The sequence below is a fragment of the Hemicordylus capensis genome, chromosome 5 (genome assembly GCF_027244095.1).
Source record: "Hemicordylus capensis ecotype Gifberg chromosome 5, rHemCap1.1.pri, whole genome shotgun sequence".
Classification (NCBI taxonomy): domain Eukaryota; kingdom Metazoa; phylum Chordata; class Lepidosauria; order Squamata; family Cordylidae; genus Hemicordylus; species Hemicordylus capensis.
In genome coordinates this window covers 144,712,081-144,739,037 of record NC_069661.1, presented here as the reverse complement: position 1 = coordinate 144,739,037, position 26,957 = coordinate 144,712,081, and the positions used below count along the sequence as shown (strand labels likewise).

At 41.7% G+C, this 26,957-nt stretch overlaps 1 protein-coding gene across 6 annotated transcripts in view; it reads left to right on the top strand.

The window, feature by feature from the left end:
• Nucleotides 1–26,957, top strand: part of INTS13 (integrator complex subunit 13) — a 57,701-nt gene that overhangs the window by 1,391 nt on the left and 29,353 nt on the right. For 4 of the 6 annotated variants that reach the window (XM_053253180.1, XM_053253179.1, XM_053253178.1 and 1 more), the window contains exons 2-9: nucleotides 1,759–1,990; nucleotides 3,311–3,385; nucleotides 6,584–6,786; nucleotides 15,245–15,325; nucleotides 17,803–17,893; nucleotides 18,413–18,541; nucleotides 18,683–18,706; nucleotides 20,387–20,471. In XM_053253180.1, the coding sequence (XP_053109155.1) occupies nucleotides 1,766–1,990; nucleotides 3,311–3,385; nucleotides 6,584–6,786; nucleotides 15,245–15,325; nucleotides 17,803–17,893; nucleotides 18,413–18,541; nucleotides 18,683–18,706; nucleotides 20,387–20,471 (913 nt within the window). In that variant the 5' untranslated portion in view covers nucleotides 1,759–1,765. Of the gene's footprint in view, nucleotides 1–1,758; nucleotides 1,991–3,310; nucleotides 3,386–6,583; nucleotides 6,787–15,244; nucleotides 15,326–17,802; nucleotides 17,894–18,412; nucleotides 18,542–18,682; nucleotides 18,707–20,386; nucleotides 20,472–26,957 lie in introns of those variants that run through there. The other 2 variants (XM_053253182.1, XM_053253181.1) reach the window with 2 other exon arrangements.

Sequence of the window (26,957 nt, the reverse complement as noted above, 5' to 3'; positions counted from 1 at the left end):
AGGCTTAGTCTTCCTTTCTTTCACACACTGCTGTTCAGATATGAAACATTAATCTGTATATATTTTGATTGACTGACAGTATTGGACAAAATTGAGATTCATAAGAATTCGAAAAACAGCTTCTGGTGACAATAGTGTTTTGTGGAATAGAATTGCTGATCTTGGCATATGAAAAGCTTGTGCTTGAGAAAGATCTGTTTTATCAAAATATGGTAGTGAACAATCCACTGAGAGGGAGGGACTGAAGTTTTAGTGGTGGTGACCATTATTAATGATGTGGGGAAATTGTGTTGATTGCCCTTTAGAATAAAAATAACAACAAGAACGTTATTTTATAAAGGCTTACTGTACAATTGCTTAGTGTGTATGTTTGCTTGTTACTATGTATTTCATTTTCATCCTGTCATTTCTCTAAGGAGCTCTGGGCAGTATATTGGTCTCCATTCCCTTATTTTATTTGCAATGACCTTGTAATGTGGGTTAGACTGAGAGGTAGTGACAGGCCCGTTGGCACTTAGTAAGCTTCATGGTTGAATGGAAATTTGAGCCCAAGTCTCACCTAGTCCAACACTCAAACTCCACACTGTTTTCCTCTTGTTGCTAGTAAATAATCAAACAATGTAATCACAGTTGCTCACTGAGGTTGAGTTATAACATCTTCAATGTTATTGAAAGAGGTCTTCACACAGGCCTCTTTGCATTAACATTTTAGAAAATGTTCTTCTTAAGAAGAATAATAAATTCAGATAAATATGCACACTACTTATCCCTCAAAAGTGAGAAAATATATAGAAAAAAGGGCTAGTGGAATGAGCTTATGTCTTGCAGGAAGACAAAATGTGGTTGTCCTAGAAACAGGGTGGATTTGATTTAAATCAAATTGATTTAAATCACAATTTAAATCTCTAGTCAGTAAGACTAGATTTAAATCAAAGTTTTTTACATAAAGACTCATTCTTGCTGGTATAATCTTAATATTTACAACCAGATGAAGGTTTCATTTTTGGCCCTCTTCTAGATAGAAAAATTGCCCAAAATAATCTTACAGAAACCTCTGGAAGAGCATGACATTGTGAATGGATTAATGGAATTCATTTACCAAAAAAATTAAACATTGCACATATACAGCCTCATGCTACATAATTAAAAACTAATCCTTATTTCATGATGAATACCTTTGGACTATAATGTATCTTCAATAGAAAACTATCTTTAGATAGATGTTTCCCCCTCAAAAAGCATTTTATTTAAAAAATCTGATTCAAATAAAAAAATCTGATTTAAATTTTAAAAATCTGATTTTTTTTATTTTTTAAAAAAAACATTGATTTTAATCCACCCTGCCTAGAAAGGTGCCACCTTCAGTATTTAGGCAAAATGCATCCCTCATTTGACAGAGCCTCATCTGCTGATCATTAATGTGGAACATGGAAGGGAAGACAGTGTAGAGCTAATGGGAGCAAGCTTCACAATGAGACAGTAGTGAAAAAACTGTTTAATATGTTAGTTGGAACTTTTTAAAAGAACCTAATGCATACTTCTGTGCTTTCTCTGCGTATTTTTATGTGCATGCCATTTACTGCAATGAAAATATTTTCATTCCCTAAAGTATTATTTGTAGGTTTATTATATAATATGCAGAGGAGCTTAAACATTTAACAAGATCCTTGCAAATTGCAGCATTGTTTCTAGTTACATCAGGTGTTTTCATTCTAATTCGCATTCTATTTTTTTCCTAATTCTGGCACTTTGTTGTAGAAAGAAAATGAAACTTTTTTCAGAGTCGCACAAAACAGTCTTTGTGGTGGATCACTGCCCTTATATGGCAGAATCTTGCCGACAACATGTTGAGTTTGATATGTTAATAAAGAATCGGACCCAAGGAATCATACCTCTCGCACCCATATCAAGATCACTATGGACCTGTTCAGTGGAATCTTCCATGGAATACTGTAGAATAATGTATGATATATTTCCTTTTAAAAAACTAGTAAGTAGTTATTAATTCTCTTTTGTAGGTGGGGGTCTGCAAATTCTACACTAAAATTTCCTAAAGCTTGCAATTATAATCTCTGGACAGCATGCACAATCTGTTCTTGGTTTTTAATTTGCCCAGTTTTGTAAGAAACAGGTGTGTCTATTTTCATTTTTGAGCTGGAGTTGATGAGAAAGAGGGACAGGGCAGACCTTCCATGAAGCAAGGTGAGGTGGCCACCTCAGGCAGGAGATTATTGAGGTACCAGCAAGGTGGCAGGATGCCCTTCTGCCCACTGCTTTAAAAAAATGAAGGGGAGAAGGATGCAAGGGGGACTTAAGGTGCCACTGAAGAAAGAGAAATATGAAGTGGTAAATGAGCCTGCACAGGAATGGAAATAGGGATCCCATTGTGACAAATTGGAAACTGCACTGAACTATACAGTTCATTTCATGGGCACTGGAATTTTCATTCAGGTACTTGTTTTAGTAGATACTGGCAACAAATTGTGGCTAAAAACTTGCTTTTTAAAAAAGGTAATAGGGGTCTGTACTAGCTACTGAATTTTGCACTGGAGACTGCATTCCTGTATACACTTATAAGAAAAGTTAGAATTTTCAAAAACTGTTGATATGCAATTAAGAGACTATGTTACTCATGTACACTTCTCAATTATTGTGCTAATTAGTTCTTAGTTATTTGTTCAATTATCTTCTTAGATAATAATCTTAGATGCAGGGTTTGGTGTATGAGAAAGGCAATGCACTTCTACATTCTCCAGAAATCTGGTGTTGTGCCTTTGCCAACAAAATAATATGTTCTAAATTAGAAGAATTAATTCTTGATTGTTTGCTATAACCCTGAAATCACTTGATGCATGCAAACGCAGTTGCACATTGTAATTAATGGGACTGCACTTTATCATGTTTTTCATTGTGTGCATTAGGCTTCAGAATTTCAGTCTGTTCTGCTGATGCAAATCACATTTATTTAACTAGTGTTTGTCAGCACATCATCTGAATGAATGGAAAGGTCACTGTGAACAAATTTTTATGAAATAGAGCTGTCATAAGAAAATCTCAGTGACTAACAATGTAATAACACAAGTGTTTGTTCCAAGTGTTCTATGGATCTCCGTTCATCCTGTCTTTGAGGTGCTGGTTTACACTTCTTGGAAATCACATATGGTTACAACTTCTTGGAAGGAACTTGAAGGTTAAATATGTGTTCAGATGATGTTTAATTTTCTTGACCTCATGAAAATCGTCATCTAAGCAATCTTGATTGTTAAAGAATATTTTCAAAGTCTTCTTAAACTATGTTTTTTAAACTTAGGTTAACTTCATTGTAAGTGATTCTGGACCTCATGTCTTAAACTCTTGGAACCAAGAAGATCAAAATTTGCAGGAGGTACCCTTAAATATTTGAGGATTGATAAAGCTGTATTTAATTCCTAATACAATGGGGTTTGTTCTGTCAATATTAGGAAATCATGACTTAACATTATAGTACCTTTTTTCTTTATGAAATGTTTTGTGAAACATATGCAAAACTGTCAGTTTGGGGGAACCAGAGTACTCAAAGCATGGGAGGGCTCTCCCTATATTGATGCAAGAGGTAAATTCTATCTTTCCCCCCACAGCCTGCATTCATTTTCTGCATAAATGCTGTGTAACTTGGTTAGGTGGCAAAGAATACATCCTCTTCAAAACTCTCAATTACTATTACTCAGTAGCCAACATTCTGCACAGCGGAATGCCAGCATTAGGAATTCTCTGCAATGTGAAAGGCAGTCCCAGTGGTGTTTCACAACAGGGCAGTTGCACAACTTTACTTCCACTGGAAACAATTGAAGTAGTGCTGCACAACTAACCAGAAGCTGTTTTAAGCTGCACAATTGCCCTGTCACAAAACACTGTTGGGGCTGCCTTGCACATTGTGCAGCTGTCCCAGCAGGTCCCCAGTACCAGCATTCTACTGTGTGCTTCTCTGCTTTTGTTGATTGATAGTGTTGTGAGGCAAAAGAAGAATTGCCATTTGATGAATAATGGAGAGAAGTGTTTGGTTTCCCTGGGAATCTTGAGAGTGCCATGGCCCCATTAAGTCCTATTTTGTTCTTTCCCCCACTTCAGTTGGTTTGACTGACAGAATGAACTTTGCTGGCCAAGATATTTCTTATATTATACATACACACACTTAACTATGAGGTTACTGCAGATCACTGAGTTGAATTTGAATTAATTTGTAGGTGGCCTGTAGTGTTTACAATGAAATCATTTGGCATTTAGTCTAGATGGCAGCCAATTTTTGCACTTATTTGGTTCATGCTGACCTATTTGAAAAAGGACTGTTTCTTCTGCTAACATTTACCACAGCATGAAGTCTTTGGAACAGAATTTTAATGTTAACCTCCATACTCTATCTCAGTGTCTGAAGTGTGAGGCCCAGCTCTGCATTTTTTATATTGCTGTTTTCCATTCCCTTTGGCAATAAAGGTGATTAGTTTTCCACCTTATTTTGTGGGAGTGTTCACAAGACTGGTCATTCTCTTCACCCAGTGGTGAGGAATGGGAACGTCAACTGACCATAGCTCTAAAAAAGCTTCACAAGGTGGCTGCTAGGGATGTGCACAAATTGATTTGGCAGGGAGCAGTACCTTTAAGCATGAATAAAGCAGGTCCTTACCTGCTCCTCCGCTGTCCCCAGAAAAACTGCAGGGCAGTGGAGGAGCAGGTCATGCTTAAAGGTCATGCTTAAAACTCATGCTTAAAGGTACCGCTCTCCACCTTGCCAAATCATTCGCGCACTTCCCTAGTGGTTGCATCAGCTCTGTCTGTCCCCTCAGAGGACAAAGGCCCAGACCACGGCCAGCTTGATCTTCAGTGACATTTCATCTTTGCGGCGGGGCAGGGGCTATGATGTGTCACCTGGGTTCTAAATCCCCTTCCCCACCTGTCCTTGAAAAGGAAACTGCTCACCCAGATTTCATGAGGTGGCTTAAAGCCCCTTTGGCTATCATTTCACAAAAGCAGGCAAAATCAAACCCTGCTCACAGTTACGCCTCTTCTCCGCACTGCTTCCATTCCAGCCGAAACAATGGCTCTTCTAGGTGCCATTCTTTGTGCTCCAGCTTGTGCAGCAGGTCAGACAGCTGCCACAAATGCAGCAGTACTCTTCCCATTCTGAAGAGCACAGGTGTGATGATGAGGCAAGCTCACACTTCCTCCATTGATGTTGCTCAAGGGGAAGATCTAGGAGCCAAGCTAGTTCTTCCCATCGCCCTCTCCTCCACTCCTACCAAGTGCACATTGGGGATATTATTATTATTATTACTACATTTATATCTCGCTCTTCCTCCAAGGAGCCCAGAGCAGTGTACTACATACTTGAGTTTCTCCTCACAACAACTCTGTGAAGTAGGTTAGGCTGAGAGAGAAGTGACTGGCCCAGAGTCACCCAGCTAGTATCATGGCTGAATGGGGATTTGAACTCGGGTCTCCCCGGTCCTAGTCCAGCACTCTAACCACTACACCATGCTGGCTCCAGGGATATTTCTCCTTCATCCATGCCACTTAAAGCTATTTTGGTTTTCAAGGATAGCTCTTCCCTTAAAAGGGAATGGACCCTCAACAGACATAAAATATTGTCACTCATTTGCTCTTGTCTTTTCTATCAAATGACATGATGCTGCAGTTAAAGAGATAGCATTCTTACCTTCATGGAATATTGACTACAGTATAGTCAGTTACTAGGCAATAAGTTGGCTTCTTCATGGGCAATATTTTGCTAGTCAAATTATTGTTATCCCAATCCTGTTCAAAATTGTGTTATTTCTTTGAGATTTTTTATAAGCTGTGACAAAGAACCAGTCTTTCAGACATATTCTGCACATATATATTAAGCAGAGGAAGGAAGTTACATCAACAAAGCCTAGGAATAGCCTGTCATTGGTAGGAAAATCAAAATTTATCTTTGATAGTATTTAAAAGAGTAGAAGTCAAGAAGGTGATAGAAGGCAACTCTGCACAAATAAGAATGAGAGTAATCTATTTAAAAGGATTTTTAAAAGAACAGAATAGTGTTTATTTGTAACAGAGCACAGTTTTAACTGCAAACTAATTTATGCATATTGGTGATTGTGGGTTTTTGTTGTGTTTGCATCTTGCATTTTTACTTTTATTAGCTAAGTGATTAAACTAAGCTAAATTCCTGGTGTCCTAAATTCAAAGAAAGACCGTGTTTGCAGACATACCAATTTACGGTGTAAGAAGTAAATGATCTATCGTGCTTGTTACTTGAACATTTAGCAATGGAAATGGCCTTCTAGTATTAGCTTTAATAATATCACTTTATCTGCTATCTTAGCATACAGTTTTTTTAAACATGTGACAGTGTTATAAAATAGCATTTGTATAATTCTTTAGGACATTATAATTCTAGGTACTGTCTATTATTACAATACAGAAAACCTTTGAAACTGTCTTCTCTCTCTCCCCTACCAGTGTTTTTGCATATGTGGAATAACTTGTTAGATACGTTTTAAAAAAGTAACTCTGGTTGTTAAAATATTGACTGTAACAACTTAAGGTATTTTTCTTTCTGAATTAGTTAATGGCGGCATTAGCTGCTGTTGGACCTCCCAATCCTCGTGCAGACCCTGAATGCTGCAGTATACTTCATGGCTTAGTTGCTGCTGTAGAAGCACTCTGCAAAATTACTGAATACCAGCACGATGCCCGAACCATGTTAATGGAGAATGCTGACCGTGTTGGAAACAGAGGACGAATAATCTGTATTACTAATGCAAAGAGGTATATTGTCACATCTGCAGTATTAATGTACTAATTCTACAACAGAGCAAACCCCTCTGGGTTCTGATTTGCCTGTAAGATTTCATGTGCATGAAATTGGTAGACTAGAGCTGGCAAGTTTACTCTTTTCAGAGTGTGTTGAGGGCCATTCATTTTTGAGATCCTGCAGGAGTGGGTAGGGAAAGGTTTATGTAGGAGACAGCTTGTTCTCAGGGCCCATAGTAAGAAAAGTGCGATGGATACGTACTGCCTGCTTCTCTTGTAGCTATCTTGTAGAGTACAGAAATGCACTTGCATTCTGCAAACCTAAACTGTAGAGGAATTTGGAGATGATTGTAGTCCCCAGTCTATGTCACAGGTCCTTAATTTTCTTCATGAACTGGAAGTAAATTAAGGACCTGTTGCCTCTTTCATCTTCAGTCTTTCTTGCATCTATGGACATGGGTCCTAAATAGTTCCCTGATTTAAAAAAAGATGAGAATTTTTACTTTTCTTCCTGTACTGGTTTTGTCATCATTAGATGGGGAGAACCTTTAAGAGAAATAAGCAACATAACTCCTCTCCTGTTTAGGCAAAAAAGAAAGAACTGCAGACTTACTTCTGTCCACTAGAGGCGAATGGTGGTCAGGTGTATTATGACTCCTGTATTTATATCTAGTTCTGGCATGCTGGATATTTGGATATTCTGGCAAACAGAACTAGTAGAGTTCTGGGATCAAAGGCAAAGTACTACTGTTGCAGATTACAGCTGCCTTGAAATTTTTACAAAAGAAAGATGGGATTTAAATATGCTGTATGTGATAGATAGATCTTTATTACGGAACTTGAACATTTAACAGCAATTACAGTTCATAGCCTACAGTCAGTACAATCAGTGAGAGCCAGCGTGGTGTAGTGGTTAGAGTGCTGGACTAGGACCGGGGAGACCTGAGTTCAAATCCCCATTCAGCCATGATACTAGCTGGGTGACTCTGGGCCAGTCACTTCTCTCTCAGCCTAGCCTACTTCACAGGGTTGTTGTGAAAGAGAAACTTAAGTATGTAGTACACTGCTCTGGGCTCCTTGGAGGAAGAGCGGGATATAAATGTAATAATAATAATAATAATAATAATAATAATATCACATTAACCCCATTTAGATAAGAAAAAAATCACCTCCTAAGGTGAACATCATTACCTAACTGACTGAGGGAGCCTTAACCATTACTTGGCCAAATTTTATATGCAATAGCACAAAATTTGGTAGCACAAATACATTCTTATCTGCAAAAAGATATGTTTCATAAAATTCCATAAATCTTGGCAAGCCTGTTAAAAGGGGTAAAATCAATTTACTTTGTGGCGTGCTGTAAAGCTCAGTTAAGTAAAATATGCACCACATTTTCTACTTCCTCTGAGTTACAAGGGCACCTGTGCAGATGATAGGGTATCTTATATATCTGCCCTCCAACCATGCCAACTGGAAAAGGTTAAAATGAGCCAAGGTAAAAGCTCTCTGATGTGTTGTGCATGTCACATTATAAAGGTAACTAGCTGAGGATTGAGGACAGGTAACTCACCAGTTCTTAATGCAGTTGGGAAGTTTACTTCTCTCCTCGTGCATCTCAACATCCAAGATGTGCTGCTCCATCATTCTAATGGCCTGTTCATACCCCTTAGCAATTAAAAGGAGACTCCAAATGTAACAAGTTTTCTCTTCAGCTTTAATAACCACTTAGAGTGGAACTGGTCCTCCAAAACTAGGGGGGCCAACCCGCTTGGGCAAAATTTGAGTTTTAACCAGTATTTAAATACTGCCATCCACACACTGGTCTCCACCTTGTTCACCCCAGCCTCCAACCTAAGGCCAGAATTAGATACACCTTTTGACACCTGGAGGACTTTGCTCAAAAATTTAGTTTGAACAGCTTCTAATGGAGCAAAGTTAGTATATGGTCCTAACTGAGCTCCAAAAAGCAGCCGAGCCATTGATTTAGCCTGAAACAGCTTAATGGTTGCAGGCACAAAATTTCCCATCCCACACCCCGACCAGTAAAATATCAGAATCACAGCAGTACTTCACTGTGCTCTTTGCATTATATAATCCAGATGTGTATTTCTCCCCCACCCAAAGCCTGAAACACTGCCCCCAAATACTTAAAGCATTTAACCTGTTCAGTCGTGTTACCATTAATTTTCCAATTGTATAAGAAACACCATTACTTTGGTTTTCTGATAATTTATTAGTAAACAGTCTTCTGAGTAAAACTGGGTAAGCTCAGTGCTCCCTTAGGACCAATGGGTGATAAAGATAAAATGACTGCATTGTCTGCATAAAGGAGTATTTCATCTGATTTGACTTAAGGACTGCACCCAGCTTTGAGTACAGCTGTTCTGTTAATTTTAATCTAATTATCCTAAAATCCAAATTATGCAGCGCACCAGCTACTAGGGAAACCTGATGGTGGCGTTCCAAGGGATTCAGAGAGAGAACCACCAGCAGGTGATCACTATCTAAACAGCAATCTACATTCAAATGCTCCACATCAGTTATTGTGTTGTGGGAGACTAAGATATAATCAATTGTTGATGTTTTCCCCAAGGTGGACCAAAAGGTAAACTCTCCTGGCCAATCCTTATCTGTTTCCCCATTCAGAACATATAGATCTAAGTGGTTTGCCAACTGAGTAAGACAAAGCCCAGCAAAATTGCTGATCTTATTCTTACATTGTTGAATTGCTAAACATACACCCTCATCCCAATCTGGAGGGCAGCAATGAAAATGTGCATACAACTCAAAATAATTCACATCTAACCTATCATTTAAATCTCCACCCACAATTACTTGGGGTGAAGGGAAAAGGTTTATTAAACTGTTGATATAACTTTCCAATTCCTGCCAAAGCATTTTAATCTGAGAGTACAGGGGTAAATATATATTTATAAGGAGGAAATTAATTTGAAAAGCTATCAAATGCACAATCAACTGCCATTACACAGTTCTGAAAAGCCGGACGCTTCTTGATTCCTGTTCTTACATTTTCAAAAATTAAGACTGCTACTCCTCCCTGAGATCTACCCTTCCTTTCACTTGGGAGAGCGGCAAGCGAAAAAGAATGATATCTATGAAGTGTCACTTTCCCAAAATACCAAATCTCCTGTAAGAAAATTATATCAAATTTAGTTAAATGATTCACAAGGGATATGTCTGCACTTTTAGTTTTCCAGCCTGCGATATTCCAGGAGACTAGAGAGTGTGTCAGCCAGGGGCACAGTTATCCAAGGGCACTAGGTGTTAAGTCAGTCGCCTGAGTTGTAAAAGTTTCAGGTCTAGGGAGATTAGAGCATAAAGTGCTTTCAGTAAGGTTCTGAATACCCCGCACCAAAAATTCGCTCCCCACATTCCTCTGCCACATTAGGAACAATTGGAGAATTGTCAAGATTAAGTGAGTCTGCCTGTCCCTGTGCGCCAGTTGCATTTTCCTTTTCAGAAAGATCCAGTAGAGTTATCTGCGTTGCTTTGCCAGGCCTTAGCCACTTGGGTGATATCTGCAGCTGTAAGCTTCATCACGGCTGGCTCTAAAGACTTATTGAAGATTAATTCTCCTCCTCAGGAATAGATAAGTCAATCAGTTGTCAATGGCTCCTCCAAAGCATTTAAGATCTCCTGGTCCAGCTGTATCATGACATCTTCCCAATCTGGACCACATACCTTTTTGGGGGAACTGATTTTAATTTTGTTATGTGTAACAAGGCTCAGCATTGTAAATTATGGACAGTTTCATACGGCAACCAAAAAGTAAGTAGGAGAGAACTAGAGGTACCTCTGCCCCATGTCAGCTGAAGCCACCAATGTCAGGTTCCCTCTTTCACCCGATATTCTCTTCCCAACTTCAACTCTTGGTTACAGATGTCAGGCAAATGCTGGGCAGCAGAGGGAACCCGAGATTCTTCACTTGACATTGGCAGCTTCAGACAACATAGAAAGGGGTGAAAGTACCTCCAGCTTACGCCAGGAGTGCTTACTCACCAGGAACCTCTGGATCTTTGAGGTGATCCATGTTCCCTCACAACCTGGGTTCTGCACCTGCACAGTAGCTCACCATGGAAGAATTCCAAGCTCTTTGATGCACTCTTCGGCTCCACCAAATCATCCGCATCCATTATTTTTCCAGGATAGTGCCATTTTCCTCAGTTGCTTCTTGACTGCTGCACTGCTCGCATCAGGAAGGATTTGCTCTGCTCTTCAGCTTCTTTTGTTTTTTTGGCTTCACTTTGGACTGCCTTTTTTTTTTTTTAAACTATTCTTCTGCTAAACTCTCCGGCTGGTTCCTCTGGTGATTTTTGGCTTGACCCGGACTGGTTATCAGCTGAATCTTCTGCCTCTCCCTCTGGATTCGGTGTCTCGGTGGTCTTCGAACTCAGTCTGTTTTTTTCCTTGTCTTGCCCCTTCTGTTCTAATGGATTCTCAGAAAACTTTTTAAACGTGTACCTCTTGAGGGTGTACCCTAACCCTTGTCAGATAAACATGGGTGTTTGATTTGTTTGGGCAAGGGCCATAACGTTAAGGCCTGTAAAATCTGCTTGGCCTTTTCTTGCCAAACCAAAAAGAGTCAAGCAAGAACTTTGTCTTTGAGCTGCTTTTTATGAAACTGCACTTCAACTTCCAACACCGATGCCGAGCTACCTGGGACCATCAGTGTCAGCTGACCTGCGCTCATCTGAATCAAGAGCATTGTCTTCTTCTGTGGATCACCCTTCAGGCACTAGACTGTCATTGGCTTTGACATCTTTTTCCACCCCTAGAGCTCCTTCTCATAAGGACCATGGGGATTCTGCTTTCAAGAAGCCTATGGCTGTCGACATTGTTGTTCAACGTCTGCGCCATTAAAAACATAAGCATGATTGTTCTGGGTCTCTGGGATAGTAGAGCCCTAAGTGTCACAAGAAGTGACAAGAGATGATGTTCTAAACTGTCTGGAAAAACTGAAAACTAGCAAATCACCAGGGCCGGATGGCATCCATCCAAGAGTCCTCAAAGAACTCAAATGTGAAATTGGTGGCCTCCTTGCCAAAATATATTACTTATCCCTGCAATCAAGCTCTGTAACGGAGGACTGGAAAATAGCAAATGTAACACTGATGTTCAAAAAGGGATCCAGGGGCAAACTGGGAAATTACAGGCCAGTTAGCTTAATGTCCATTCCAGGCAAATTGATGGAAAGCATCCTCAAGGATAAAATTGTAAAGCATGTAGAAGAACAGGCCCTGCTGGGAGAGAAACAGCATGGCTTCCGCAAAGGTAAATCTTGCCTCACAAACCTTTTGGAGTTCTTTGAGAGTATCAACAAGTGTGTGGATCAAGGTGATCCAGTTGACATAGTATACCTGGACTTCCAAAAAGCTTTTGACAATGTTCCTCATCAAAGACTCCTGAGGAAACTTAGCGGTCATGGGATAAGCGGACAAGTACATGTGTGGATTGCTAACTGGTTGAAAGACAGGAAACAGAGGGTAGGTATTAATGGAGAGTTTTCACAATGGAGGGAAGAAAGGGTCCCCCAGGGATCTATACTGGTACCGGTGCTTTTTAATCTATTCATAAATTATCTAGAAGCAGGGGTAAGCAGTGATGTGGCCAAATTTGCAGATGGTACAAAACTCTTTCGGGTAGTGAAATCCAAAACAGATTGTGAGGAGCTCCAAAAGGATCTCTCCAAACTGGGAGAGTGGGCGACAAAGTGGCAGATGCGGTTCAATGTTGGCAATTGTAAAGTGATGCACATTGGGACAAAAAACCCCAACTTCAAGTATACGCTGATGAGATCTGGGCTGTCGGTGACTGACCAGGAGAGGGATCTTGGGGTTGTGGTGGACAGCTCGTTGAAAGTGTCGACTCAGTGTGCTGTAGCTGTGAAAAAGGCCAATTCCATGCTAGGGATCATTAGGAAGGGGATTGAAAATAAAACGGATAATATTATAATGCCCTTATAGAAGACTATGGTGCGACCACTCTTGGAGTACTGCGTACAGTTCTGGTCACCACATCTAAAAAAGGACATTGTAGAACTGGAAAAGGTGCAGAAGAGGGCAACCAAGATGATCAGGGGCCTAAAGCACCTTTCTTATGAGGCAAGGCTACACCTGGGGCTTTTGAGTTTAGAAAAAAGACAACTGCGGGGAGACATGATAGAGGTCTATAAAATCATGCATGGTGTGAAGAAAGTGAAAAGAGAGAAATTCTTCTCTCACACACATAACCAGAGGTCATCCTATGAAATTGATTGCCAGGAAATCTAGGACCAGCAAACGGAAGTACTTTTTCACACAATGCATAATCAACTTGTGGAATTCTCTGCCACAAGATGTGGTGACAGCCAACAACCTGGATAGCTTTAAGAGGGGTTTGGATAACTTTATGGAGGAGAGGTCTATCATCTGCTACTAGTTGGAGGGCTATAGGCCACCTCCAGCCTCAAAGGCAGGATGCCTCTGAGTACCAGTTGCAGGGGAGTAACAGCAGGAGAGAGAGCATGCCCTCAACCCCTGCCTGTAGGCTTCCAGCGGCATCTGGTGGGCCACTGTGCAAAACAGGATGCTGGACTAGATTGGCCTTGGGCCTGATTCAGCAGGGCTGTTCTTATGTTCTTATGTTCTGCTACAGGGCAGGATTGGGCCCGAACTCAATATGGGATGCTTTTCTGATGCCGTGGATGAAGCATCTCTATAATATCTTCCTTCTATTCCCCCTTCTGTCAAGTGTCCTGGCCAATATCCTTGAAGAACGTACCCACTGCATGCTTCTCATCCTGTGGTGGCCATGGCAACCATGGTTTCTGATCCTCCTCAGGTTGTCGCGAGGCATCCACTAACACCTCCCTCCTCGATAGAACCTTTTGTCTCAGCACGGGGTTCGTGTCCTCCATCCCAACCTCTGTCTGTTCAAACTGACCACCTAGCTCAATTATTAGATACCATCCTACTGAACTAATAGAAAGAATCCACATGGAGAAACTACATCTGTAAGTGAAGACGTTTTGATGCCAATGCCAAAGTCAAGGGCTTTGATCCTTTCACTTCTATTATTGGGATCAGGCAAATTCGTCTCTACTTAACAGGCTTCAAACACTCTGGTCTCTCTAATACTTCTTTCAAGGTACATCTGGTGGCTCTTTCTGCGAGACAACCTGGCTGGGATAGACAGTCAGTCAGTTTCCCCCCACCCAGATTCCAAATGCTTCTTCAAGGGTGTAAACAACCTCTTCCCTCCTATTCAAGATCCTGTTGGAGCTTCTCCCTGGTCCTCTCTTCTCTCACTGAATTTCCCTTCAAACCACTCCTTCCTGCTAGCCTTGTTCTTAAAAGTTGCTTTTCTTGTTGCCATAACTTTGGCATGCCGTGTTGGTGAGCTGACAGCTCTCCAGGCTGACTCTCCATACACTAAATTCTACATAGACAAAGTCGTTCTTCGAACAGATCCCTCTTTCACTCCTAAAGTTGTTTCTGATTTTCATCTCAATCAGGACATCATATTGCCTGCCTTCTTCCAGAACCCTTCCACCTTACTGGATAAGTCAATGTATTATCTCAATGTTCGAGTCCTTCTCTACTACCTTAACCAGATGAAACCTTTCCAGAGACCCAAGAAACTTCGTTTCATATAAAGGGGAGAACAAGGGTCACCCTGTTTCTCATCAAAGACTCTCCCATTGGCTTGTTGAACTCATTTTCATATGTTACTATCAACAAGGTGTTCAGTTCCCTTCAAAGATCAAGGCACACTCCACTCAGCCCATGGCCACGTCAGAGGCTCACATGTCTGGCATCAGTATGAGGGACATCTGCAAGGCAGCCACATGGTTTTTGGACTTACCTTTTGTAAAGCACTACACTGTGGACATCTCAATGTTGGAGGCCAACTTTGGTCGGGTGGTCCTCAAGAAAGTTCTGTGAATGGAATCCTGGCTCCCACATTCTTCTTGGTGAGCTAGTTAATCACCCAGGTTATGAGGGATCATGGATCATCTCAAAGATAAACAGGTTTCTTACCTGTAACAGGTGATATTTCTGGTGGTCCATATTCATTCATAACACCCGTCCGGCCTCCCCACTGCTAGGATTCCTCCATAGTTGTACTAAGTTAACTGTCTTACTTGCCTTTATCTACGGACATTCCTCTTTGCTCATCGCAGCGGCTGACCAGGAACTAAGAATGGTGCTCTCCCGCTAAAAATAACCATCATGCACACATGCAATTTGGCAGAACCTGCTCTTATGGGTCCCTTTTCCCTTATGATCTGTGTCTGGGGACAGTGAAGAGAGACAAATGGAGAGAAAATATTGCTTACATATGTACCTGTCATAAACTAATAAATGCTGGAAACCAGCTCAGTACTTTTAATATACACACATTACTGGTATTTTCTCACATTGTATTGATTTTCAATATATTTTTCTAAGATTTTGCATTTTTTCCCTAGTGATAGCCATGTACGAATGCTTGAGGACTTTGTCCAAGAAACTATACATGAACATAACAAGCTAGCAGCTAATTCAGATCAGTAAGTATGCAAGCCTGTAGCATTGTGAATGTTTCCTTCAATTTGAATACATCATTGTTTTGAAATCTGGAGAGCATCCGTAATTTCTTTTTGTCTGAAGTAGTAGCTGCAGTCTGGAACAGTAGTAGCTGCAGCCTTAGCCCAGAGTAAGTACTCCTGTTCCAGACAAAAGGAAACTGAGTGTTAGCCCTTATATTTGCATGGCTGAAACTGAATCAGCTGAGACCATTTGATAGTGGGACAGGAAAGCGATGAGGATGGGTTTGGTGGAGTTGGTTCCCTTTTCATCACTATCCTCTATAATAAAGAGCTAAAGTGTGCGCCCGTGTCTCTGCTCCTGTGTCTTTCTCGGGCGTTCTGGGCATGCGCGGAGCGCATGCTCAGAGCGCCCGAGAAAGATACGGCCGCAGAGACACGGCGGCCATGTTGTCTCCCAGGTCAAAAGAAGAAGAAGTGGGGAAGGAGAACAAGTGGGAACTTGGGTGGGCAGAGGCGGCAGCGGCGAGGGAGAGCAAGCGGGAACCGGGATAACGGAGAACAAGCAGGAACCAGGGAGAACTCTTGGCGACAGAGGCAGTGGAACTCTCCGCCCGGCCGCCCACAGCGACGGTGGCACTCTCGGCCCAGCCACCCAGCCGCCCGCGGTGCTGGCGGGACTCTCGGGCCCGGCCGCCCGCCCGCCCGCGGCGGCGGCACTCTTTGCGGCAGAACTCTCCGCCTGGCCGCCCACAGCGATGGCAGCACTCTCGAAAAGAGAAAGAAAACAGAAAAGAGGGAGAGGGAGAGGGAGATAGAAGGAAGGAAGGAAAAGAAAGAGAGGAAGAGGGAGAGAAAAGGAAGGAATGAAAGTGGGGGGGGGAGAGGAAGGAAAGGAGGGCGAGAGAGAGGGAGAAGGAAAAAAGGAAACCAAAAAGTCAAGTCAAGTTTTATTTACGGTCCTAGACCAAACAATCCATGCATGCAAACAGCAGAACAATTTATAGAAAACTCTATAGGTTCTCATTATACATCTTAAAAGCAATATAACAAAATTTGGCTACGGAGTTAAAATTTAAAACATTTTCATCAGAAAGTAAGAATTTAACAAGTTGTTCAGCAGATCGATCTGTCTGTTTACAGACCAGAGGTAAAATTAAGTGCTCCCTTGGTTGCCTATGTAATTTACAGGAAACCAAAAATAAGAAAAGAGGTTCTAGCGCTCGTTATTTTAACGGGCTAAAAAATACTAGTATTTTTTAGTTGCACATACACATGATGGGAAGCTACTAGCAGCTGCGGTCTCTCAGCACATGGGGAAAAGACACATGACCATTCTTCACACTTCTCAAAAACGGTGTGCACTGTTAGCAAGTAAACTTTACTGTGTTAAAACCAACCTTTAAACATTTTGGTAACAAAGATTCATTTTACTAGTAGAAGGTGAAACTGCTTTTGTGTCTGTTTTTCTTCAAGGTAAAAGTGGCTGAAGAACACTCCATTTTTGTTTCAGAATTTATTTTTGGCTCCAGAGTTGTTAAAACCAGTGTTTAATACACTTTAATGAAATGTGTAGTTTAGTCAATGAAATGCCACTGAGCGGCTCTTTCTCAGGGCTGACTTGTTAGCTCCAAGTCCAAGCCCTCCAACCTGCTGCCACTCTCCTCATCTTCCCTGGTCTGGTCACCAGGGTTGTTGGAAATCCTGCACCTAGCACTACAGGGAAATTCCTTAAGTTCTCATGAGAGCTCAGTGTGAAGGCCAACAAGTGACCAATGCCACAATTGGTGTCCATCCCAGATTGCTTCCTTGCTCCTATTTGCATGGTTAGCAGAGGTGGGGGATTAGATTCGATGATTCGATTTCCAAGCACCATGAAAAGCTGGCACCTGGTGTTTATCAGTGCCTGTATGAAATATATCTGAAAGTAGTGGGACAAGAAAAGCCCAAAATATACTATTTAATATGTGGGGGTTAACCTTCTCTGTTAAAAAACTGTATCAGGTTTGGAATCTGTTCTGAACGTTAAGGTCATAATGCCACACCCTCTTGACAGTAGAGGGAAGGGACTACATCAGAAGCAACAGAGGTGCTTGAAGAAGGTCATAATTTTAAATCGTGTTTCACATTCCTTGAGTGTAATTTGAGCCACTTTTGGTGGGTCTTGGTTTAGACAAGAAAAATGGACTGGGCCATTATCATGATTTGTTATTTCCTGGGATTTCTATAAACCTTTGTAGTCCACAGATGTCAGATTATTCTATCTTCAGTGCCACAGTCTGAACTTTTAGTTTCAAAGTTTGGAATCTTAACGTTTCAACTATTAATTGTGCTATAACAAATGGAAGCCTGACCCTTACAGTATATCAAGAAATTGAAAAGCTCACTGTTTCAATCATGCTTTATGCTCCAGAAATCAGTTGAAGTTTCCCTGGAAAGTAGGGATTAGGCAATTGATGTTACATTATTGGATTTGTAACAGGACTGTTTGCTTTCTTTAGTCTTATGCAGATTCAAAAATGTGAACTGGTCTTAATTCATACCTATCCTTCTGGGGAGGAAAGCCTTGTGTCAGATCGTCTAAAAAAAGAGGTAATGCTGTTACTGCATAGCCTTACTTTGGCAAATTGTCTCTTAAGATGTTATCTTAGTGTCATCTAAGCATTTATGCCTCATACGTGAGAGGTAGATTCACTGTTAACGGGGAAAGACTTTGGTAATAAAGATGGATTTTAGAGAATCCCAGATCACTGGATTTAATTGCATGCTGTCATGCTACCTACTAGAGACCCTTCATTGCTAAAGAGTCTGGTGACACATTGGTACACCCCGAGAGCGAGAGCCCTGAATGAGGATGGGTGGGTGGGTTTGTGTGTCCGAGTCCTGGAAATGAGAGTGGATACAGAGATAATATTGCACAAAAGAAACCCAGTCCAATTTTAAAGGGCTTATGTGTGTGCATAATATAGATCTAAAAAAGTAGTCGCTAGCTTAATTCAGAACCTTCAGAACTATTCTAGATCATCTTGCTGTTTATATGCTTTTATACTATAACGTGCCATTGCTGAGTATACTGGCTGTGTATTTGTCCCCCTCTCTTTTTTTTTAAAGCTCTCTTCTGTCTTAACCAGTGAAGTACATAGTGTTCGGGCTGGACGGCCTCTGGCTACCAGACTGAATGTTTTAGTACAGCAACATTTTGATCTGGCTTCAACGACTATTACTAACATCCCTATGAAGGTAAGATTGTGCCAACAGTTTTGTAGCTGAACTAGCTGTACTGTTTCTTTCAAATTTGTTCAATAGTTTTAATATTTATTTTAATGGAATTTTACATTGTTTTTTTTCTCTCCATATCATATTTTTTTCTGTTTTTATTAGCCCACATTCAATGTCTGTGACCAGGTTAGTAAATTTTATGAAGGAGAAAAAAAGGATCACAGAAAAAGCAGCCATAATGGCTTTTCAACAAATCATTCAATTATGAAAGTATTGTTTGTTTTTTCTTATTTTGTGTAAATCTAGCCTAGTTTATTTAAATTACTTTGTCTGTGATTCTTTTGTTTTTATATACATGTATTAGAAATTTCTGCCCCCTTGTGCATTTTAGTGGCATAGTGAGCCTTTCATTCCTCTGTGTCATTTCCATGCCCTCCCAACATAAAGGTGTTTGTAACAAATAGAAAACAATGGGAGTAAAAAATGAAATTTATTTTTCCAAGTGATTTAGTGCTATTTCAACAAGAAGAGCAGGAAAGGGAAAGCAATTTTGATGAGACATATTAAATGTGGCTTTTTCACTGTAGAAGGAAGCGTGACATTCTCCCTACTAATACTTAATGGGTTTTCCCCTTTATTATTGGTCTTCTTTCTCACTGTGGTGGCCATCAGAGAAACCAAAGGTTCTAATTAGCCTTAAGCTTCTGTTCTGCGATTGGGCACTAGTATGAAATAAGAGCATTTTCATTATCTCTAAAAAGAAAGAAGGAAAGAATGCACAAAAGGAAAAATGTTATCACTAATAGCCAGTGCTCTGTGCTATATATTAATTGAACTGCCTGGGTTGTTTAAGCTAAAGTGGCAGTTAAATCCTTTTGTTATAGATGTGCTTTGGCCATTTTAATGAAACTTTTTACGGACCATTGCATACAACTTTTTAGGTTTGCAGATACCTTGTTTGCAACTTACTGACCTGTGTGCTGCTGGTATGCTCTTTCTTCTTGCCTTTTGTTCTTTCTAGTAATAGTATATATGTTGGATTCCCTGTGTATATTACTCATTCAAAACAAAGTCCTAAGGTGAATTTTTGCTAATCTGCCATACATGATGTCTGCTAGTCTGCCTCAGCTATTTAAAGATGCTGTTTCCTTTTGCTTTTATCCTTATGCATGCAGTTTGAACCACAGTAGCTGCTAGTCTTCAGCTGTGGAAGACAGATAAGATTGTGTGTGGTTTCTCTTGTTAACCTGAAGTAAAAGAAGAAATTCACATAAAATGGAAAATGGCTACATTGGCTTCTGGTGTTGTTATAATCATAATCACTGTTTATTGCTTAGGAAATGAACGAACGTTCCTATTGGATGGAACTTGTCTCTGGATGAAAGTGGGTGCTAGTTCTGTTCTTGTATTGTGTGTGTCCCTGTTACATTTTATGTACAGAAATGAGGGCAGATCTAGAATGAATTCACATATTGGATTTGGCATTTGCTTTTGCACAGGTTCATTCACCATCATTTTTAAATGTAACTTTATAGTTGGCTAGAAATTGCCAGCATACATACACTTACCTGGAGTAGGCCCTATTAGACACAGTGGGACTTCTTTCATTATATGATGGTGCTGCACATGAGTATAAGCTACTGCATCTTTAAGTAGGTCAGTGAATAAGCAAGTTCTTAGCATTCCAACCTATTTATGTTGTCTGCTCTTGTTTTTTTCCCCTTTTGGGGAGTATGTTTTTCCCTTTTGGCATTTTATTGAAAGGCAAAATGTAGAATTATCCATGGATCAGTTTTTAAAACCCTCTAAATTTATTTTTAAAGATTATATATTTATATATTTTTATTATATACTTTTCTTTAAAAGGAAGAACAGCATGCCAATACCTCTGCCAATTATGATGTGGAACTGCTTCATCACAAGGAAGCACATGTAGACTTTTTAAAAAGTGGTGAGTAGGGCAAACAATACAGAATTGTTGCATTAGAGATGTAACAGGAAGATAACTCATCATAGTTCCACAACTATATATTTGTGGAATGAATCACTCTCTCTCTCTCTCCCCCCACACACATATAAAGTATATATATATTTTTGCAAAGTAATTTTATGTGCATATTAAAACTTTCTCAGAATAACTGGCTCAAAAAGTTCTTGTGGGCTCAGATTTCTGCCAGTTTCTCCAGCTACTATCTTCCTGCACTGCATCTCACATTATGCCAGGGATTCCCCCTACTGCAAGGAGCTACAGTGGGAAGGAGAGATGGGAGCCCAATGACTCTGATTCCAAGCCATTGTTAATACATATAAAAGAACGTTAAAGATGGACTAATGTAATAAAAAGGAAACATCAAACAGCAGTGGCTTTTATCCAGATTATTGGTGCCTGCTATAGCATTATGTTCACTTTGTCACATTCTTCCGTCATGCTAGTTCAAGGGGCTAAATGATACCAGTTATATTAAACTCATATAGGGGGACATCCAGCCCAAGTTAAGTTTAACCTAATGTCATATAGGTAACATTGTTCTGTGTTAGAGGCTAGCAGAGCATCCAGGATGTAGGAAAGCATTAGTTCTATCCTATAAAACATTTGATGTAGTTTATATCATACAGATCAAATAACACAAACAAGTATAACTATTCCTATTTCATAAGTTCAAGTCTTGGGTGCCTGTCTGCCTTAATATCATAGTGTAAACACAATAAAGTGAAACAGAAACAATTTTGTCTCTTTCATCTTCACTTGGATTTAGTTTGGCACAATTCATGTGCCTGTAATTATGTCTTTGTATGTTCCTATCTTATTTTATGTATTTAAAACGCCTCTAAGTGTTCTGTTTCACATAGCACTTATTGAATTTGTATTCACAGCAGTTTGTAAGTGCTACCCCTATTTGTACTACTTCCTTAATATCAAGGCAGTAGTACAAGTGTACAGTGTACACAGGTACAGTCGTTCACATTATGTTGAATGCAGGTACAAACGTACACTTCCTATCTACCACACCTTTGAAGGACCTGTATCCAGGTTCACCTTTAAAATTAACACAGGCACAGTCATTCACACAAACACATGTACGAGTGAATAGACACCTGTATACTCGTACAGTATAGTGTCTGAATCAGGCTAAAGAGTTAGAGGGAACAGGGATTCCTTCCACAGTATTTCAGTAATGTATCTTCTTCGACGTGGTCTCTGTCTTCTACACAAATGGACTATCTGCCTGCGCAGAGACCACATCGGAACTTAACAAGTTCAATTTCTCCTGCTTTTGGAGGTAACCCTGCCCCCAGCCATTATATACAGCTGCGCCACTCCTCATCCCCTCAGTCTTTCTTTGTCTGCGCTTCAGCGAGCATTGTGAGTTTTTCAGCTCAACAATCTGTTGGATTAGGCCTATCCTGGTTGTTTTTCTCCTTTCTTTCTTTTTTATTTTCAGTTCGTGCAGTGGTATTTTTCTTTGCATTGCATTTCTTTTCCTCGGTCTTCTTTTTAAGCTCTCCTCCGGCTGAAACGGAGTGTGTTGGCTGGCCAGCCTTCGGCATGCATGCCAGACACAAAGCTTCAAAAAGTGCACAACTTGTGGAGCGAAGCTCCCCTCGCCAGACATACACTCGGAGTGCCTCCTGTGCTTAGGGGGATCCCACATAGTCGAGACCTGCTTGCATTGCCAGAAGTTTACTAAGCAGGCTCGTCATAATAGGGCCTCTCGCTTGCACGCAGCCCTGTGAGATTTGGCTCTCCTTTCTTCGGAAGCCTTGCAACTTAAACGGTCCTTCGGAATGGCTGCCTCAGTATCGGCAGACCAATCGGCTACCTCTGCTATCTCTCCCCTTTGGTGGATGCTGAGCATGCGTATAACTCTTGGCGCTCAGACTCCGACTCGTATGACCATTGCCAATCAGACGGCATGTTGGACTATGCAGGCTGGCCAGAGAGGGCCACTCCTTCGCACTCGGCGGGCCGTCCACGTTCCCGTTCTCCACATTGTCCCCCTCAGGATCGAGAGGAGGATGAAGCACTAACTTTATCCACGTCGACAGAGCACTGTAAGTTGGTTCCGGTCTCGGAGCCTAGCCCCTCCCGGGATCGGCCCCTGCGACCCAGGAGTTGGCTGTTCCTTTGCAACCCACATCAGACAGTAAGGACAGCTCCTCAGGTTCTGAGGATGTCTCCCTGGGATCGTTGCCCCTCGATATCCACTCGGATTCAAAGCCGGTCTCCCCCTCGGAGGACCTAAAACTCTATACAGCCTATGTGACTCTAGGGATGTGCACGGAACCACAGAAGCATGGTCCAGCACTGGGGGGAGTGTTTCTTTAAGGGGGGGGCGGTAGTACATAACCCCCCCCCCCGCCACTCTTCCCCCTCCGGTGCTGGAGTTGCCAAAAACGTTCTTGGGGTGGCAGAGTTCCTCCCTGCCACCCCTGCCCCTGTCGTTGTCTGTAAGGGTTAAACTAGAAAGAGCTGGCGGTGCGCATGCCAGGAGGGAGCTCCCTATTCAGACAGACCTGTTATCGCAGGAACAGGGACGGGTGTTACACCGAGACATTGGGTCCCTCCACTTGACTGCATGGTGGGTCCTCCCAACTTCCCCTTGAGGCTACAAGAGGTATTGGTAGCGGCTAGGAAGCCGTCCACATGGAAGTCCTGTGACCACAAGTGGACATGGTTCAGGTCTTTTGCTGACCTGCAGGGGTTTGATGTGGACAATTCGTCTGTTCAAGACATTTGTAATTATCTTCTGTCTCTTAAGGAGTCTGGGTTGAAGCTTGCTTCCATTAAGGTATATTTGGCTGCCATTGTGGCACATTCTCCCTTGGACTGGGCCTCTTGATTCAAAGAGCCGATGGTTAAAAGTTTCCTGAAGGGTCTGACACACTTGTTTTCAGGTGAGCCTCTTATGGCCCCGGCCTGGGATCTGTCTGTAGTTCTGGCTGGTCTTCTCAGGCCACCCTTTGAGCCTCTGGCTTCTATTGACCCTCATCTATTGACTTGGAAGGTCAGTTACCTCCGCCAGGAGGGTTAGTGAGTTGGGGGACCTGCAGGCTGACCAAACGTACTTGCAGTTCCATAAGGACAAGGTTGTCCTCAGGACAGATGTCAAGTTCCTGCCTAAAGTGGTGTCCATGTTTCACCGTTCGTCCCCACTCACTTTATCTGTGTTCTTTCCAAATCCTTCATCAGATGCGGAGAGGTGGTTACACTGTTTGGATGTGCATAGGGCTCTATGCTTTTACGTGTGGAGATCTGCTGAATGGAGAAAGTGTCCCTCCTTGTTTATTCTGTATGATGGGCCTCGAAAGGGACTTCAGGTATCGGCCCAGTCCATGTCCAGGTGGATAGTCTCCCCTATTGAGTTGTGTTACCATTTGGCACATAAGCAGTTGCCTTCTACTGTAAAGGCCCACTCTGTTCGGTCTGTTGAGGCCTCTGTGGCCTTTGATCAGGCGGTCCCGTTGGATGCTATTTGTCAGGCAGCTACTTGGGCTTCACCACATTCGTTTTTGCAGCTTTATGCTATTGATGTTAGAGCTTGTAATGATGCTGTATTTGGCAGGAGTGTCCTGCAGTCCATTTTCGGTTAATATGCTTATCCTGAAATAAAGATTTTTCTCCCCCCCCCCATTACCTTTGTTTCCCCTCCTCCTTGGGTGCTTGCTTGTTATGTGCCCATTTGTGTAGAAGACAGAGACCACATCGAAGAACTACAGGTTACTCACCTGTAATTTTGGTTCTTCTAGTGTTCATCTGTACTTCTACATGCCCTCCCATCCTCCCTGCTTGGGTCGCTGAAGCTTGACTCTGTAACTGAGAGGATGAGGAGTGGTATAGCCGTATATAGCAGCTGGGGGCGGGGTTACCGCCAAAAGCAGGAGAAATCGAGCTTCTTAGATTCTAATGTGGTTTCTGTGCAGGCGCATAGCCCATTTGTGTAGAAGTACAGATGACCACTAGAAGAACCAACGTTACAGGTGAGTAACCTGTAGTTAGGCTTGAATCTGAATGATCTAACTGATTAAGAATGCTTCCAGTAACACATCAGAATTGAGAGAGATATCCATTAGAAATAACACTGCTTACAAGTCAGTGTAGGGCAGTAAGGTTATCTTTCCAACAGAACTGTTTCGTTTTTGCAACAGGGTGAGAGGCTTCTTGGATAGATGCCTTTGTCAATTCAGGAGTGAAAGACAACAGTGAAAGAGGGGGAAAGGAAACAGCAAGGGGTAACATTAAGCATGCTGTTGTGCATCTTCATAATTACAGGTATAGAAGATATGTAGCATGTAAAGGAATGTTAAAGATGAGAGGGATGATGCTTAGGGGAACTACTTACAGCAAGATAGAATGGTCAAAACATCTGAGAACTGAGAGCAAACTCCTCAAGTCGGGATATAGTATAAAGAAGGCAGGGTATTGTCTTGACCTTGTTGGAAAGAATTTATTAAAGCTGCACTTGTCATAGAAATTCATACTTAACAACTTTTTCCAGTTGACAGACATTGTAGTTGTCTGTAATAGTGTGTGTGTGTGTGTGTGTGTGTGTGTGTGTGTGTGTGTGTGTGTGTGTAAAAATTTATGATTGGATTGGATTGGATTTGTATATGTATACCTCCCTTCCAAAATGGCTCAGGGCAGTTTACAATTAAAACAAACCACTAAAACAGTAAAGAGCTAAAACCAATTTAAAAACAATATAACAATTAACAATTTAAAAACATATTAAAACAACAATTAAACAATTACAGTGGTTAAAATTCCAAAATCGGGTTTTTAAATTTTAAAATAAAATAGATATTAAAACCCCCCAAATATAGGAAGCTGAGAAAGCTTGGGTGAAAGGATGGGTTTTCAGGTATTTTTTGAAAATTGCCAGAGATGGGGAGGATAGTATCTCAACAGGGAGCGCATTCCGCAATCTCAGGGCAGCGACCGAAAAGGCCCGTCTGTGTAGCCACCAAATGAGCTGGCGGTAACTGGAGATGGACCTCCTCAGATGACCTCAATGGGCGGTGGGGCTCATAATGAAGAAGATGCTCTCTTAGATACTCAGGGCCTAAGCCGTTTAGGGCTTTATAAGTTATAACTAGCACTTTGTATTTTGTCCGGAAACCTATTGGCAGCCAGTGTAACTCCATCAGTAAAGGAGTAACATGGTCTCTCCGAGATGACCCAGAGACCAGCCTGGCTGCCGCATTCTGAACCAACTGAAGTTTCCGGACTATGTACAAAGGCATCCCATGTAGAGCGCATTACAAAAGTCAAGTCTGGAGGTCAACAACAGATGTACCACTCTTTTGAGGTCATTGATCTCGAGAAGCGGGCGCAGCTGGCGTATCAGCCGAAGCTGATAGAAAGCACCCCTGGCCACCGCCTCAACCTGAGAAACCAGGGAGAGGTGTGAATCCAGAAGTACTCCCAGACTGCGAACCTGTTCCTTTTGGGGAAGTGTGACCTCATCTAGAACAGGCAGATCAAAATTGTCTCTGACCCCGCACAATAAGTACCTCTGTCTTATCTGGATTCAGCTTCAGTTTATTCTCCCTCATCCAGCCCATTACTGCTTCCAGACAGGCATTTAGGGAGGATATGCCAGCTCCTCAAGAAGTTGACATGGAGAAGTAGATCTTGGTGTCATCAGTGTACTGATAACACCCAGCTCCAAATCCCCTGATGATCTCTCCCAGCGGTTTCATGTAGATGTTAAAAATAATTGGAGAAAGTATGGAGCCTTGAGGATACCATACTTAAGCTCAGATTTTGAAGAGCAACAGTCTCCAATCAACACCATCTGGAATCTATCCAAGAGGTAGGAGCGGAACCACTGTAAAACAGTGCCTCCCACCCACAACCCCCTCAGACGTTCCAGAAGGATATTATGGTCAATAGTATCGAAAGCCGCCGAGAGATCCAAAAGGATCAACAGAGTCACACTTCCTCTGTCAATTGCCAATTGGAGATCATCCATCAGGCCGACCAAAGCAGTCTCCACCCCATAGCCTGCCTGAAAACCAGTTTGAAATGGGTCTAGATAATCAGTTTCCTCCAAGATGGTCTGGAGCTGAGAGGCCACCACCCTCTCAATTACCCTGCCCAGCCATGGGAGGTTGGAAACAGGCCTATAATTGCTCAGCTCTGAGAGATCTAATGCAGGCTTCTTTAGAAGAGGTCTAATGATTGCCTCCTTAAGACAAGGAGGTATCTTGCCCTCCCTCAGAGAAGCATTTATGATTTCCACCAGGCTGTTTACAACAACCTCCCTGCTAGATCGAACAAGCCATGTAGGACAAGGGTCAAGAGAACAAGTGGTAGGCCTCACCATTCCAAGCAGCTTGTCCACATCCTCAGGAGTCACAAACTGAAACCGATCCAGTCAAACCACATAAGGGGAGTCGTTGGGCACCTCCAGCTCAGACATCAAATTAATTGGAG